The sequence below is a fragment of the Lepidochelys kempii genome, chromosome 11 (genome assembly GCF_965140285.1).
Source record: "Lepidochelys kempii isolate rLepKem1 chromosome 11, rLepKem1.hap1, whole genome shotgun sequence".
In the NCBI taxonomy this organism is placed as follows: domain Eukaryota; kingdom Metazoa; phylum Chordata; order Testudines; family Cheloniidae; genus Lepidochelys; species Lepidochelys kempii.
Genome location: NC_136390.1, coordinates 17,272,398 through 17,290,374, shown reverse-complemented (window position 1 = coordinate 17,290,374; position 17,977 = coordinate 17,272,398). Strand labels below are relative to the sequence as shown.

Here is a 17,977-nt window from a genome sequence, read left to right as displayed (position 1 = left end):
ACCACCTTTAAGCTGAGGGGGTCTGGATGTGACTCCATTTGGTGATTCCCTTCTGTGTGAAGCCTAAATGAACCACCATTACTCCAAATACTATCCTGCAGGCTTCCTGCTCAGTCTGAATTCTCAGTTTTCTCTGGACATGCCAGTCAAGGGACTGGATTTGAAAATCTCAGGACAGGAGACATAATTTTCAGACTTGGGTACCTAAAACTACTGGGGTCAATGGGAGCTTTGGTCATTAGCATCTGTGAAAATCAAGCAGCATTCATTTAGGGCTTGTCTATGCTGGGACATACAGGAAAATTAATCCAAATTAACTAAATGTGTGAATTTGAAGTGGATTAGTTAAACCACAGTAAATGCCTATATGGAAGATGTTGTTCAAAATTAAAGTGGCCTTAATTTGATATAGTTTAAATCACTTTGGAAGTGAATGAAACTAAACTGAATTAAGGCCACTTTGATTCTGAATGAAGATGTTCACACAGGCTTTTCATGTAATTTAACTAAACCACTTCACTTCAAATTCACACCTTTAAATAATAATAAATAATTCAGATTAACTTTCCTGTGTCCCTGTGTAGACAAACCCTTAAGTACCTACCTTCATGCAACCCCAAGTTAGAAAATTTGTCCAGTGTGCATCAGCAAGTTCTTCCCTCACCCCTCCACCTCAATGGGCAGATTATTCCATTTACACTTCTTTGTACAGTCTATAAAGCTGTAAGAATAATTTTACAGGTAATGCTGTTGCAAGTGCTTTGTACACATTGCAAAGAACCCTTTAGTCCTTGGTAAAGTAACTGTATGTCAGGAAGTAAAGAAATAATGTATTAGATGTGATTTGTTCAATTTTCAGGTAGAGCAAACAGACGTTAAAAGTACATGCCAGAAGGAACACTGTCAGATGTAGATTCTAAAAGCCTGTGGGGCAACACATGGATTTCAGAAATATAACATATTTACTCCTGTGGGTTATTACAGTTCCAGTATTAGTCTGTCTTCTGTTAAATCATGTATAGAGCTATTTTATGTGACCACTGTTCCATAGGCTGCCTTAAATTAGGGACCAGTTTGGGGGAAAAAATAGATACTAGGCAATTTTATGAGAATATGAATCAAATCAAAGTTTTGGGTTTTAGAGAATTGAATTATTTGCCGAAATGAATTAGCTTCAGCTCTTTGCTCATGACTTAGTTCACTTGAACGCTCTGTTTTTTTTAATTTTTATTTTAAATTCACTAACAGTAAAGAGAGGCAAGGCAGATTTGTACTTCCAAATGACAGCCTCACGTATTGTTTAACTTTTAGAAAGCTAAAATGAACTCGAACTCGTAACTAGACTCTGTGCACAGAGAGTTGAGCCTAAGATTGTTATTTATACAGAATGGAATCAGGACAAACCCACTGAAAATGTGACAGTTCATGTATAGTTTCAAAAATGACATTTGATTATGGTAATACATTTTTTTAATGAAACATTTGTCAAAAACATTCTAAAGTATCACCAGCAGAAAATACTTACTTTTCCCCCATGTCAAAAATGTAACTAAGGAGAGGACACTTATATAAAATAAATTTAAAAATTCCCTCCCACGTATTCAGTTCCTCTAATCAATGGTGTGTAATCTGATTCAAGGCAATTACACATTATTGTGTGAATGCTTCCAACCATATTTTGCAAAAAGAAAAGGAGGACTTGTGGCACCTTAGAGACTAACCAATTTATTTGAGCATGAGCTTTCGTGAGCTACAGCTCACTTCATCAGATCTGATGAAATGAGCTGTAGCTCACGAAAGCTTATGCTCAAATAAATTGGTTAGTCTCTAAGGTGCCACAAGTACTCCTTTTCTTTTTGCGAATACAGACTAACACGGCTGCTGCTCTGAAACCAACCATATTTTGATTACTCTAGGTATTTTAATTTTCTGTGGCACTTTATTGTTGCCTGCCTATCATGATAGATGTACCATTTGCCAGCATTGAATCAAGAAACAACTAAGCTTCATCAAAACATTCAGGATCATGTCCTCAGCAGTGTAGCGGTACTGAAGTCAGTTCAACTATAGTGATTTACATCAGTGAGAGATCTGACCCTTACATTGTATTCTGTTTGATTGTATTAGACTAGAAGACCAAAACAAAGATTTGTAATGTCATACTAAAGTTATTAGGGTGTATATGTTTGGTATGAAATTGGGAACCGGTCAAAAGTTAGAACCTAGATTGTATGTACGCTCGTTATGTCACTATCTGATTTAGGGAGTGGGTTCGGGGAGTTACTCCAGGGGGGAAATAGCTTATAGTGGGATCCCTCAGAAAAGGGTCTCCTCTGCCAAAAAAAATCAATATAATACACTGCTCAGTTATTTTATTATTTATTTCTTACAGGTAGCCAACCAGGTTGTTCAAGCTCTACTTACTCAAAAGGTAAGATTGTTTCTCTGATTTTTGGCATATTTTTAAAGGCTATAAATGCAAACCATTGAATTAGAAAATGTATGTTTTTATGTGTGATACGTTTTTTCAAATGCTGTGCACACATTTCACTAACGCAACCACAAAATGTCAAAATATGACAAGTGTTTTACCAATAACAGAAATGAAAAATAATTTCTGGACACCTCAGAGGATTGGTAATGGAATATATAGCCTCATCCCATTTGATACTTAGGGTAGGCCTGGCTAAGGTAAATAATGCCTGACAGTCCATTCCATCTCTTGGCTTTTTTGTGTCCTATCCAAAATTAGTTGGTTCTGTCTCCCAATCCGGTTCCTGTTGGACATCAGAAAACACCGTCACACTTGGCACTCTTGTTGGCTGACAGCAGAATATAAGGGTTATAGGTGAAAGCCTTTGCCTCCCTGAGTGGCAATGGAAGGCTCCCATATACACAGCGGAGGAATGGATATTCTAAGGCTGAGTAGTGAAGATGATGTAAGGGGGACACTTCAGCCCCATGCTATGGAACTTTGCTCTTTAACACCTCTGTGCTATATGACAGCTGTGTAGAGAGGGATTTGTAGGTAGGCAATGCAGGAATATCCTGGAGTGTAGCCACCACATTCACGTACTGTGAAGATCTGTGGAGGGAGCATATAGAGGGGGCAATTAATGTTTTCTAAAGCCCTATGCTCAGTAATTGTGGCCACAAAATGGCTCCACAGATGCCACTGTCACTTGGGGATGAATATTCCATTCCTCACCTCCACATCTTCAGAACACTATCTTTGTCTCTGTACCCACAATTCCACCCTGCATAGGTCTGGAAATGACACAGCACACTCAAGCCTAGTGGTGGTCCACGCAGATCAGACATGAGGCAAGGCAGTGTGGGGAAGCTTGCACTGTTGCTGTTCTTGTTATATCTATTCTACATATAATCAGAGAACTGGTCCTTGAGTACATAAAGCAAATTCACATCTTATAATGGTAACATATTTGCTAGAGTTTCAGTCTCCATATTTTAGGCTATAATTCGGGAAATGTTGTGATTGTTTTCCAAAAGCAGAGAGAAGCTCTCTGAATCCTTTTGCACTGAGAGTCAGATTTTTTTATGACAATATACTTTCCCAATCATGGACCCACCCAAACTTGTAGGAACTGTGGAGTTTGTACAGATATAATAAAAATGGATTTCAATACATTTAATAAAGTAATTTGCTGAGTATTGATGGGATTTAACAGCTGCTTACCAACTGCTGAGTAATACCAGCTAATTTAATGTCCATGAAATGGAGAGGGTACTCTTCTAAATGCTAATGAATGTTAACTGTTACAGTACTCCTACCTCTGTTCATACTGAGATCATTTATAAGAAAGAAGAGGGAAACAATAGTGTAGGAAATTGGACTCTTCAGGTCAATCACAAAAGGTAGTAGTTATACAAATCCAGGTAATAACTAGTAAACAGATAAATCTACCATACTGCAGCTAAGCAGCAAGACACATCAAGTCATGCCACAGTGAGATAACACACCTCTGGGGCATAGTGAGGCATGAAGACAAGCTGAGAGCTTTCAAAGATTCAAGAAGAGTAATATTGCACAGTAACCTATATTGGGTATGTTTTATTGTGAATTTGAAATTGCTCAGCAAGGGCTAATTTTTGTTCAAATTAAGTACATGCTGTAACGTAAGGGATAAATTACTGTATACCCACCAGTATATGAGAAGACTGTGATTCCACTGAGGAATTCTGATGAGATAAACTGAGAGAGCAAAGCTTGAGTGATTTATCAATGTCATTGAAACCTTGAGATGGAATTACAGTCTTAAATGTACACTTTTGGAGTATATCATTTGTTATAATACATATTGAATTACTCTGATATGGCCGGCTTTTTACCAAGCGCTTGCAGAAAATATGTGAAATTGGGATTTTTCCTGAATTAGCCCCAGAGCAAAATTTCATCTTTTTATGCAGAAAATTTGTTTGCGTTTTCTCCCCACTTACAAACAGCAGGTTTTACCTCTGGAAAATCTGAGAAGTCAGATAATCAGCAAATGATTTTGAGACAAACCCACAAAATATGTTTTGTGTGTTTGTTGCACAGTCCCATTGATTTCTGTGTAGATCATCAACCATCATTCTTCATGTATCCATGGATGGCTTAACTCTATGTGGCAGAATTAAACCTGGGTAATTCCCCTGGGTAAAGAGGGAGGCAGTATTTTGAAGCTCCACACAGGAGGTGACATCCCCTGCACTGCTTGTAACCTACCACTGCTGGGGTTTGCTTTGTGGCAACACATGGGAAGGGGCCTGGGGAAAAGGTAGGCAGTGGGGAACTGCTGCTAGAGAGCGTTTCCGTTCAATTGGTTGTGCTAACACCCTAGAAGCAGGCTCCAGACAGAAGGCTGGAATAAACTGCATGGAATATCTCTGCAGCCGGTGTGAGGTTTCCATCGCCTCTCCAGAGATCCCTAGTGCCCAGTTGAGAAAGTGCAGCTGCGTGCTTGGGTCTAAGTTTTCCTTAAGATCTGGATCAACATTGTAACATCGGAGTTATAGTGCATAATGGAATTGCTGAGTGATCCATAGATCTGACCTTTGCTTGTCACCCTGCTACACTTGAGTCCTTTCAGGAAAGTGCTGACCCACATTCTCTGCTCTAGGATCCGTGTGATCATTTAATTTTTCCCTTTCTGATTTTTTAAATCTTGCCACCTGTTATCTGGTGCTACAGGTGATCTTCAGTGCTGTGTATGGTGAATGTGTGGACAGGAACTGAGCATTACAACAGAGGAAATGGATTCAAAGGAAAGGCAGTGGATTTCCAGAATTTAAAGGAAAGGCATCATTTCCCAGCTGGGGGAAAAATAGTTCTGGTATCGAGGAATAGTGCAGTGGGTGTTGTCAGGATAAACACCTTAGATTGTGAGACACTCAGATACTACAGTCCTGAGATAGATATTTGTGGTATGGCTTTTTTAATACCCATTAGTCCTACATTCAGGAATGTGCATAATGAGATACTTCAGGTTTTGTTAATTATTACACAACATGCCTACTGATCATTTTACTATTTTGATTTAATATAACCAGGCATTGCTACTTTACATAAATATTCTTATGTTAATTTCCTGTTAGTGCTTTTTTTCACCTTACTGTGAATGGCATTAGTGTTGGAACAGTTTACTGCATCTTGGTTGGTAACATGCGAGAATTTTACTCTTGCTCTTGAGCAAAAAGTCTGAAGTTTGAGGGATATAAAATTCCAGTGTTTAGCTCTTAAAAGGAAAGGTTTGCGAGGCAATATTGCTATGTCTGCAATGTTGTTTTAAATTGTCAGTTCCCATGAAGCGTTTTTCCTCTTCAGTGAACTCAGTATTTAAACTTCATTGTAGCAGCTAGGTCTCAGTTTTAATTTCTTTGATAATTTGTGAAAGCCATGTAAAGAGGAGCTTTGGTGTTGTGCTTCCCCTGCCGAGAAACACTGTCCCATATAAGGTAATAGATGAGAGTTTTTAGCAGGGGTTTTCACTCAGAGAATTAAAGCTTTAGGATTTCACTACACCTCAAATAGATATCATTGCCTCGTCATTTCAGAAGGCACCACATATAGAACTTGGACAGCTTTAGAACCACTTAAAATAAGCACTATCCTGGTAATGTATCCAGGGGAAATAACTTCATAATTCATCCAGTGATACCTCTGTAACTAAAGATATTTCAGCATGTTTGCAATGGTCTTGGGGCAAGATTTTCTCATTGTGTGGTGACCTCTTTTGTATTTTCTGTGCTGGCTACAGTACACTCTAGATAAGAACTGGCACTGATGTAGACAGGCACTTTGGTTACTTCTGACTATAATTTCCCACTCTGAGCTGCTACTTCATCAGGTTCATGCACCTTTGCAGGTCAATACATTGTTAATGATTGTCAAGGTTCCTCCCCCACTCTGAACGCTAGGGTACAGATGTGGGGACCTGCATGAAAACCTCCTAAGCTTATCTTTACCAGCTTAGGTCAAAACTTCCCCAAGGTACAAAATATTCCACCCTTTGTCCTTGGATTGGCCGCTACCACCACCAAACTAATACTGGTTACTGGGGAAGAGCTGTTTGGACACGTCTTTCCCCCCAAAATACTTCCCAAAACCTTGCACCCCACTTCCCGGACAAGGTTTAGTAAAAAGCCTCACCAATTTGCCTAAGTGACTACAGACCCAGACCCTTGGATCTTAAGAACAATGAACAATCCTCCCAACACTTGCACCCCCCCTTTCCTGGGAAATGTTGGATAAAAAGCCTCACCAATTTGCATAGGTGACTACAGACCCAAACCCTTGGATAAGAGAACAATGAAAAAGCATTCAGTTTTCTTACAAGAAGACTTTTAATAGAAATAGGAGTAAATAGAAGTAAAGAAATCCCCTCTGTAAAATCAGGATGGTAGATATCTTACAGGGTAATTAGATTCAAAACATAGAGAACCCCTCTAGGCAAAACCTTAAGTTACAAAAAAGATACACAGACAGAAATAGTTATTCTATTCAGCACAATTCCTTTCTCAGCCATTTAAAGAAATCATAATCTAACACATACCTAGCTAGATTACTTACTAAAAGTTCTAAGACTCCATTCCTGGTCTATCCCCGGCAAAGACAGCATAAAGACAGACAGAGACCCTTTGTTTCTCTCCCTCCTCCCAGCTTTTGAAAGTATCTTGTCTCCTCATTGGTCATTTTGGTCAGGTGCCAGCGAGGTTACCTTTAGCTTCTTAACCCTTTACAGGTGAGAGGAGTTTTCCCCTAGCCAGGAGGGATTTCAAAGGGGTTTACCCTTCTCTTAATATTTATGACAATGATATTGATGGACAAAGCGTATTGGGAGCAAGAGGCCAGTTTCTCCACCAGTTAGGCAGTGCCAGTGGGTAGCAGCTGTTCTAAATTTAAAAAAAACTGAGAAGAGTGGTTATGCTTTTTGTGGGAATAAATGTGCCTGCATTGATTCCCCCGACCCTTGTAATTGTGGTGGAATAACCACCAAGATGGCTAACGTTTATTTCATGGATTGTGTACCACCAGCATCAAAGATGCCACTGTAGCTCTGAGAATAAAGCATTCATTAGGTTATGTTCCTTTAGCTATCTGGGTAGCAGGCATAAAACAGTTCTTACATAAACACTGGGTATTGTTGAGTGCTTTATTTTGATTAATATTTTGCTAGCAGAATGGTGACTGCAAAAAAACCCAAACTTTTAGGATCTGCACTTAGGCCTGAGTCCAGCAAAGCACTTAAGCACATGCTTAATTTCGGTAGGCCTACTCATGTATTTAAACTTAAGCAATGCTTGAAGTGCTTTGCTGGGGTCTTAGATGCTGAGGTGATAGACATTTTCTAAAAATCTTAAGACTATAACAATTCCCATTAGACTATAACAATTGTAAAGTAGATAAAATTATTGGGCTAAATTACACAGCAGCTTCTCTTTAAAAAGTTATCATAGGTCCCTTCAGTTACAAAACTGCATCATCAAATTTGACAGCTGAAATAGTGTATGGTATGGAATCATGCTGGGTATATTAAAAAAAAAAAAACCATACTCGGCTTCAGTTTATCAGACCTCTGTTCACTCTGTTCTGAACTGTGATTTGGACTTTGTGGCCGCCTAAGGGGATAAAGGGGAATGAGAATCATTTTTACAACCCTGTGCGAGCCCTTGGGAATGGGTGTAGCCCACACAAATTGGCACTCTGTCCCCTTCTACAGGAGACTGGGCGAAAGGTAAAGGTTAATGAACCTGCAACCTTTGGCTAATTGACCTGGACAGAAGGGCTTCATGCTTTAAGAACCAGAGATCCTAAGTACAATCTCAGCTGCAGACAACCCATCCAGGGTCATAAGGTTACAAGTGGTAGCCCTTATTGGCAACTGAACTAGGTAAACCTTTAAAACTTGGGATGAGCTTCCTCAGCCAAGGCTGTAGTAGGCTCATCAACCTCTGTCTGTGGCCAAACCACCCCAAGCCCTGGTCTACACTAGGACTTTAGATCGAATTTAGCAGCATTAAATCGATGTAAACCTGCACCCATCCACACGATGAAGCCCTTTATTTTGACTTAAAGGGCTCTTAAAATCGATTTCCTTACTCCACCCCTGACAAGTGGATTAGCGCTTAAATCGGCCTTGCCGGCTCGAATTTGGGGTACTGTGGACACAATTTGACGGTATTGGCCTCCAGGAGCTATCCCAGAGTGCTCCATTGTGACCGCTCTGGACAGCACTCTCAACTCAGATGCACTGGCCAGGTAGACGGGAAAAGAACCGAGAACTTTTGAATCTCATTTCCTGTTTGGCCAGCGTGGCAAGCTGCAGGTGACCATGCAGAGCTCATCAGCAGAGGTGATCATGATGGAGTCCCAGAATCGCAAAAGAGCTCCAGCATGGACCGAACGGGAGGTACGGGATCTGATCGTTGTATGGGGAGAGGAATCCATGCTATCAGAACTCCGTTCCAGTTTTCGAAATGCCAAAACCTTTGTCAAAATCTCCCAGGGCATGAAGGACAGAGGCCATAACAGGGACCCAAAGCAGTGCCGTGTGAAACTGAAGGAGCTGAGGCAAGCCTACGAGAAAACCAGAGAGGCGAATGGCCACTCCGGGTCAGAGCCCCAAACATGCCGCTTCTATGATGAGCTGCATGCCATTTTAGGGGGTTCAGCCACCACTACCCCAGCCGTGTTGTTTGACTCCTTCAATGGAGATGGAGGCAATACGGAAGCAGGTTTTGGGGACGAAGAAGATGATGATGAGGTTGTAGGTGGCTCACAACAAGCAAGCGGAGAAACCGGTTTTCCCGACAGCCAGGAACTGTTTCTCACCCTGGACCTGGAGCCAGTACCCCCCGAACCCACCCAAGGCTGCCTCCTGGATCCAGCAGGCGGAGAAGGGACCTCCGGTGAGTGTACCTTTTAAAATACTATACGTGGTTTAAAAGCAAGCATGTGAAAGGATTACTTTGCCCTGGCATTCGCGGCTCTCCTGGGTGTACTCCCAAAGCCTTTGCAAAAGGTTTCTGGGGAGGGCAGCCTTCTTGCGTCCTTCATGGTAGGACACTTTACCACTCCAGGCCAGTAACACGTACTCGGGAATCATTGTACAACAAAGCATTGCAGTGTATGTTTGCTGGCGTTCAAACAACATCCGTTCTTTATCTCTCTGTGTCATCCTCAGGAGAATGAGATATAATTCATGGTCACCTGGTTGAAACAGAGTGCTTTTCTTCAGGGGACACTCAGAGGAGCCCATTCCTGCTGGGCTGTTTGCCTGTGGCTAAACAGAAATGTTCCCCGCTGTTAGCCACAGGGAGGGGGGAGGGTTGAGGGTTGAGGGGGGTAGCCACGCGGTGGGGGGAGGCAAAATGCGACCTTGTAACGAAAGCACATGTGCTATGTATGTAATGTTAACAGCAAGGTTTACCCTGAAAGAGTGTAGCCACTGTTTTATAAAATGTGTCTTTTTAAATACCACTGTCCCTTTTTTTACTCCGCCAGCTGTATGTGTTTCAATGATCACAGGATCTTCTCCTTCCCAGAGGCTAGTGAAGCTTAGAAAGAAAAAAAAACGCACTCGAGATGAAATGTTCTCCGAGCTAATGCTGTCCTCCCACACTGACAGAGCACAGACGAATGCGTGGAGGCAAATAATGTCAGAGTGCAGGAAAGCACAAAATAACCGGGAGGAGAGGTGGCGGGCTGAAGAGAGTAAGTGGCGGGCTGAAGAGAGGGCTGAAGCTCAAATGTGGCGGCAGCGTGATGAGAGGAGGCAGGATTCAATGCTGAGGCTGCTGGAGGACCAAACCAGTATGCTCCAGTGTATGGTTGAGCTGCAGCAAAGGCAGCTGGAGCACAGACTGCCACTACAGCCCCTGTGTAACCAACCGCCCTCCTCCCCAAGTTCCATAGCCTCCACACCCAGACGCCCAAGAACGCGGTGGGGGGGCCACCGGCCAACCAGCCACTCCACCACAGAGGATTGCCCCCAAAAAAGAAGGCTGGCATTCAATAAATTTTAAAGTTGTAAACTTTTAAAGTGCTGTATGGCATTTTCCTTCCCCCCTCCACCACCCCTCCTGGTCTACCTTGGTAGTCATCCCCCTATTTGTGTGATGAGTGAATAAAGAATGCATAAATGTGAAGCAACAATGACTTTATTGCCTCTGCAAGCGGTGATCGAAGGGAGGAGGGGAGGGTGGTTAGCTTACAGGGAAGTAGAGTGAACCAAGGGGCGGGGGGGTTTCATCAAGGAGAAACAAACAGAACTTTCACAACGTAGCCTGACCAGTCATGAAACTGGTTTTCAAAGCTTCTCTGATGCGTACCGCGCCCTCCTGGGCTCTTCTAACCGCCCTGGTGTCTGGCTGCGCGTAACCAGCAGCCAGGCGGTTTGCCTCAACCTCCCACCCCGCCATAAACGTCTCCCCCTTACTCTCACAGATATTGTGGAGCACACAGCAAGCAGTAATAACAGTGGAAATATTGGTTTCGCTGAGGTCTAAGTGAGTCAGTAAACTGCGCCAGCGCGCCTTTAAACGTCCAAATGCACATTCTACCACCATTCTGCACTTGCTCAGCCTGTAGTTGAACAGCTCCTGACTACTGTCCAGGCTGCTTGTGTACGGCTTCATGAGCCATGGCATTAAGGGGTAGGCTGGGTCCCCAAGGATAACTATAGGCATTTCAACATCCCCAACAGTTACTTTCCTGTCTGGGAATAAAGTCCCTTCCTGCAGCTTTTGAAACAGACCAGAGTTCCTGAAGATGCGAGCGTCATGTACCTTTCCCGGCCATCCCACACTGATGTTGGTGAAACGTCCCTTGTGATCCACCAGAGCTTGCAGCACTATTGAAAAGTACCCCTTGAGGTTTATGTACTCGGCGGCATGGTGCTCCGGTGCCAAGATAGGGATATGGGTTCCGTCTATGGCCCCACCACAGTTAGGGAATCCCATTGCAGCAAAGCCATCCACTATGACCTGCACATTTCCCAGGGTCACTACCCTTGATATCAGCAGATCTTTGATTGCGTGGGCTACTTGCATCACAGCAGCCCCCACAGTAGATTTGCCCACTCCAAATTGATTCCCAACTGACCGGTAGCTGTCCAGCGTTGCAAGCTTCCACAGGGCTATCGCCACTCGTTTCTCAACTGTGAGGGCTGCTCTCATCTTGGTATTCATGCGCCTCAGGGCAGGGGAAAGCAAGTCACAAAGTTCCATGAAAGTGCCCTTACGCATGCGAAAGTTTCGCAGCCACTGGGAATCGTCCCGGACCTGCAACACTATGCGGTCCCACCAGTCTGTGCTTGTTTCCCGAGCCCAGAATTGGTGTTCCACAGTATGAACCTGCCCCATTAGCACCATGATGCATGCATTGGCAGGGCCCATGCTTTCAGAGAAATCTGTGTCCATGTCCTGATCACTCACGGGACCGCACTGACGTCGCCTCCTCGCCCGGTATCGCTCTGGCAGGTTCTGGTGCTGCATATACTGCTGGATAACTCGTGTGGTGTTTAATGTGCTCCTAATTGCTAACGTGAGCTGAGCGGCCTCCATGCTTGCCTTGGTATGGCATCCACACAGAAAAAAGGCGCGGAACGATTGTCTGCCATTGCTCTGATGGAGGGAGGGGCAACTGACGACACGGCTTACAGGGTTGGCTTCAGGGAGCTAAAATCAACAAAGGGGGTGGCTTTACATCAAGGAGTATTTCAGGCAGGACTTCATGGAGGGTTCCAATAAGAAATGGTGCACCTAAATTATTGTTCTTATTGGAACAAGGAGGTTAGCCTGGCCTCTGATTGATATATGGCTAGATTTACCTCGCTGCACCTTCTCTGTGAGTGACTGCAGTGTGACCCAGAGGAATGAGTCCCCTAGACAGGGGAGGGGGGAAGCAAATGAGTACAAAACAAATCTGGTCTATTTCTTGTTTTGATCCACTCCATCTATCTTTTACATCTTTGGCTGGCAACAGATGGTGCAGAAGGACTGCATGCCATCCACATCTCTTGCCTGCCCGGCAGAAGATGGTACAATATGACTGCTAGCAATCCGAATCGCCTGCCTGCTCACCATAAGACAGTTCAATAGGACTGACTGCAGGACTAAAGAGAATGACCTGGTCAAGTCACTCCAAATTTAGTCCCTGCACCCATGTCTGCCCAGGCGCTCCCAGCCGACATGGCCAGGAGCACCTCGGACACGACGAGAACGGCTACCAGTCGTACTGCACCGTCTGCTGCCAGAAGGCAATGGGTTGCTGCTACTGTGTAGCAATGCCGTACCGCGTCTGCCAGCACCCAGGAGACATACGGTGACGGTTACCTGAGCGGGCTCCATGCTTGCTGTGGTATGGCGTCTGCACAGGTAACTCAGGAAAAAAGGCGCGAAACGATTGTCTGCCCTTGCTTTCACGGAGGGAGGGAGGGAAGGGGGGCCTGACGATATGTACCCAGAACCACCCACGACAATGTTTTAGCCCCATCAGGCATTGGGATCTCAACCCAGAATTCCAATGGGCAGCGGAGACTGCGGGAACTGTGGGATAGCTACCCACAGTGCAACGCTCCGGAAGTCGACACTAGCCTCGGTACTGTGGAAGCACTCCGCCGAGTTAATGCACTTAATGCACTTCGAGCATTTTCTGTGGGGACACACACACTCGAATATATAAAACCGATTTCTAAAAAACTGACTTCTATAAATTCGACCTTATTCTGTAGTGTAGACATACCCCTAGAGTAGCTAGTCCAGAGCTTGTGGACAGGAAGAGGAATGGAAAGTGAAGAGCCAAGCTTCCCCCCCTTCCTGATGCAACAGTCAGCACAGCTGAGCCAGTATGCGTGGTGGTATACTTTGCTCTTGGTACTACTCCAGAGCAAGCAGAAACAGGGAAGGGAGGGGATTTTGGAGGAGCATCTCCAAGGTATAATGCCTCCTTGGTCTACTTCTATAATGGTGTAGCTTACAAAGCACTGCATGTATTAAGCACTTTGTATTTTAGGGCTGTGCTTAAAGACACAGTCCAGCTCTATGAAAACATAATTATTCTTATGTTTTCTGATTGATTTTATGACCATATCGATACACTGAATCACACTGCTGCTAAGGCTTAACTGACATCGCACTCCAAAAGTATATGTACCGTAATTAATATTTCTGATTTCATGCATTTTAAATATTATCTTTTGATGAGCAAATAATCAGGGAAATGGCATAGTATCTTTTTTTCTGATTTATTTGTGCTATTTTGAAAATTTTGCTCATTTTTCTCTTCTGAAGCCTCCTATTCCATAAAGCATTTTCAAGAGTTTCATTGCATTTTTCCTCAATCCTCCTATTTTCTCCTGTGCTGTAGGATCTGAGGGAAGAATGTGTAAAGCTGAAAACAAGAGTTTTTGATTTGGAACAACAGAATCGAATGCTAAGTATGCTTTTCCAACAAAGGGTCAAACCAGCTTCTGACCTCCTTCTCCAGGTAGGAAGAAACCTTTGCCTCTAGAATCTGCTAAATTTAAGTTCAGTACATTTACATAATATTAATCTTCTTAAGAAAATGTTAGCAAGCAAGAAGTGACAACTGATAGACATAATATATTAGAAGAAAATCTATCTATCATCTGGTGGCATTGAAATTGAAAGTGTACACCACCAAACTTTAGCTGCGCATTATGTGCAGATGTGGAGAGAGAAGTTTATCTGAGGAATAAGTTACTTTTTGAGGTGCCTCCTCAGGATGATAAATGGGATCACATATGGGTTCATTATTCCTCTTGGGGGGCAAAAATTGTGGATACATAATTCCATAATATTCCATTTGATGGTAAACAAAGCATAATTTTCTGTGAGAAGGAAAACAGTCTATTTAGCTTTCTCCATGTTTGCTGCAATATATTACATAGACCCAGAGCAATATTTTTTTTACCTTTTCTGGGACAAGACAGTCAAGAACTCAGATGTAGAGTGACCTGTTTCCCATTCTTCCTTGTTATTTTGGAAAAATCAGGAAGGCTTCAGATTTTCTTTTGATGTGGCATTTCCCTTAATATGAATTTATTTTTATCTTCCCTATTATTCTTTGTTCCCCTTCCCATTAGAAGTGCCTAGCAGCAAAAATCTGACCATGAGCTGGGATGAAATTAAATGAAGGTAACTTTAGGTTGAGATTGAGAAGCTGCTTAAAGATGGTCCAAATTCTGCCCTTTGTGTGTATACAGTTGCCACTGAGATCAAAGAAAGGTACATGAGAGTACGGAATTTGGCCTATGTAAGAGCATGAATGAAACTCTTATGGAAATCACCAGGTGTTCCACACATGTATATGATGGTGAAATTTGGCCCTTAGGATGTCGTATATCTTCTCAAAGGAACTGGTGTCAGTCCTATGATTAAAGTTATTTGAAACTGGACTGCACCAAGTGCTATGGAATATACTGAAAAGAATGAACTTGCATTGGTAGCAGGAAGGAGTCGATCTAGTAAGTCTTTTTATTTCCAGCTTGTATGAATTTGTAACATTTATCTTTGTTGCCTCTCCATGGTTTAGCAGGCAGGCTCTTCATATCTGCAGAATTTTTCTGACTTCACTGCTTAGTCTTTATTGGCCAAGTGAGAAGGGGAATCACTGTTATTCCTAAACTCCATGTCGCCAATCTGACAGCAAAATGTACTGCTGATGTGCAACTGAACTAGCTCATCAACGTATTTTGAGCCCTTGTGAAAAATCAAAAGAAGAGTGTCACTGTATTTCAGACAATGATGGACTTCTGATAAAGATGATCAGTGTCAAATATTTTTTTGCAGAAAAACAGAACAGTAAATTTGAGAATTACCAAAATTTAACTCATTTTCTAAATTAATTTGCCCAATGGAATCTAATTCATCATCTGAGACTTTTAAGATTTTCAAAGAGATATTTCCAAATGATATTACTGAATTCTGCTAGATTAGGCAACTAATAATATGTCTGCCATCGGGGTTGCCACATTAATGGACACTTTGGATTATACTCTTAAACCCAGATGCAGAAAAGCTCTTAAGCACTTGTTTAAGTTACCCCTATTCAGGAATGTACTCAAGTGTGTACTTAAATACATGCCTGAATCACAATGCTTTCTTGAGTTGGGGCCAAACACCATAATTATTTGAAAGGGTGGTTGCTTAAATGTTCTGATGGTCCCTTCTACATACACAGGCAACCAGGAGACCACAACTCTCTCAAAACTTGTGGAGTTGACACTTTGCAGCTTCCAAGTGGAATCTCTGCACATTTAGCTGCACCTGGACGTTCTAAGGCAGTGGTTTCTGTTGATAAATTGTATAATCAATTCTTTGACCACATTTTGGTTCATTATGAAATATACTCAATAGACCAAATAACCAATGTCAGTCAGGTTTATTGCTATAAGCCAGTAATAATATAGTACAGGAAATAGTTTTTATACAATACCAGTCTCTGGAAAGCTGTCTTATGCACCGTTGTCACATTCACCTTACACGGACGGTGTGCTCCCAAAGTTACACATTTCAGCTGGTAGTATTTATCAGATGATTTTACAAGGTACACATTTCTTTACATGTTACTAAAATTCAGCCCATCAGTTTGTCCCAGTTCATTAACTTGTTCTGTTCCTTTCCTTATCTTTGTTTTGGATACTAGCATTCCAGGTACTGGTGTTTGAAGGTACCTTCTAGGTTTGTACCAGGTCAGAACAATCATATCTTGTTGTCTTCCTTTGGGATATTCCAGTACTGGCCTATGGGAATAACTCCCTATCTCTTGCTAGGGTAAAATACACATATGTCCTTATCCTGACAACTTTCCTATCTACTTAAGCCAAAGCTTACTTCAACTAACGCACGATGTTATGGGATACCAGCATAAGTGAATAGGCAGGATTATAGTAAAGGTCTAGGCTAGTTTAGTCTGTATAACTGCTATAATATTTGTGCTTAATGCTATTTGTGCTTAATGCATAGTAATATATATCTATGGTGTGGATAATATACATACGACTAATATGATATATGTACATGCTAGCCAGCATATATTGGTCAACATTCCAAAACATTTTACTAAAGCAACCTATCAACTGCATTTTGTGTTTTTTTGGTGACCCACCATAATGTACATGCACCCTCCACCCTGACACCGCAACCCTAATCCTGGCCTAATGCGGAGGGGTGACCCTTGGGGGATAGGTAGGGGATGGTGGAAAGTGATCTGCCGTCTGTGACCCATTTGGAACCTTCGCATGGTAGGTCGAGACCCACCCTTTGGGGGACACTGTTCTAAGGCAGGGTGTGTGACTGTGTGTTTTAGAATGGAGTCCCAGATCCACCTTCATTTACTAAGAACTATTCCCCAGTTGAATTATTCTCTAAAGATATAGTTGAGTTTAGAGAAATTATATGGTCAATAACTGTATTTGCTTTACATGTTGTGTACCCAGTTATAAATTCTGAAAAGCATCTAAATGACTTAGGAACATGAGTCCTATAATTTAGGGATGGGATTTTCAAAGGAGACTAACTCTGAGAATTTTGAAAATGGCAGCCAAGGCTCATAAGCCCTATTCAAAGTCAGTTGTACTTGTGCTACTCATTTACTTAAACATGTGTGAAAATATCATCATTTATTTATTGTTGATTTATACAATGCAGTACAATGTTATTTTCATACAAATCTCATCCTAAAATTCTGTGTACAATTAAATAGTTACAAATTTGAAATAAGTGAGTGCAGAGGAAGAAGAAAATTGAGTTAATCTTAGTTGTTTTCTTCTGTAGTTATCATGTATACCATTATCACCAGTGACTTGATTGCATGTTACCAGCAGATTATTCTGCAACCAGACATGAGTAAATTCTTTTACCTAAATTTAAATGTACTTTAAAAACTATATATGAATTTCTTGACCTACCAAATTTGTATTAAAGTATGGATTTCTTCCATTTCAGTGGTGTTGAAATCTTGCCTCAGTGAGCTTAAATGCTTTTCAAAATAATGAATCACCAGTATCACAGGTTATTTTAGTGCATTTGACTTTAAACAAAGCCTTCACAATCTGTTTGGTTTATAAACAAAAGGAGAACATAACACACTGTGATCATTTAAGGATGTGATTTAAATTAGAGTGCAGAACATGTTCCTTATATAATACTGAATGCACTATGCTGTTTTCCCTCATGTTTCGCACACAGATCAAAAAGAAAAACTGATTACTCCAGATTTAGCAAATTTCATGCAAGGGAGGTTTAAAAGACAACTATAAGAAGCCTTCACTGTAAAACAGTTATTAAGTATTACATTTTCATGAATTTTGGATAAATATAAGTATCCATTAAATCCAAGGGACTGATAGTACTGAACAAGAAATTACTGTGTTTATCTGGGGGATTTGATTATGCAGATTGCTACATTAATTCTTTGGCACTTGAAATTTCGGTGCGTCCATTGCTGGCAGTA

General features: G+C 41.8%; 1 protein-coding gene across 15 annotated transcripts in view; it reads left to right on the top strand.

Moving 5' to 3' along the window:
• Positions 1 to 17,977, top strand: part of NCKAP5 (NCK associated protein 5) — a 623,444-nt gene that overhangs the window by 486,503 nt on the left and 118,964 nt on the right. For 14 of the 15 annotated variants that reach the window (XR_012154214.2, XM_073305284.2, XM_073305277.2 and 11 more), the window contains 2 exons: positions 2,393 to 2,431; positions 13,868 to 13,987. Coding sequence is in view for 14 of the 15 variants with exons in the window: in XM_073305284.2 (XP_073161385.2) it covers positions 2,393 to 2,431; positions 13,868 to 13,987 (159 nt within the window). In the remaining variant the exon portion in view is untranslated. The remainder of the gene's footprint in view (positions 1 to 2,392; positions 2,432 to 13,867; positions 13,988 to 17,977) is intronic. The other variant, XM_073305285.2, reaches the window with a different exon arrangement.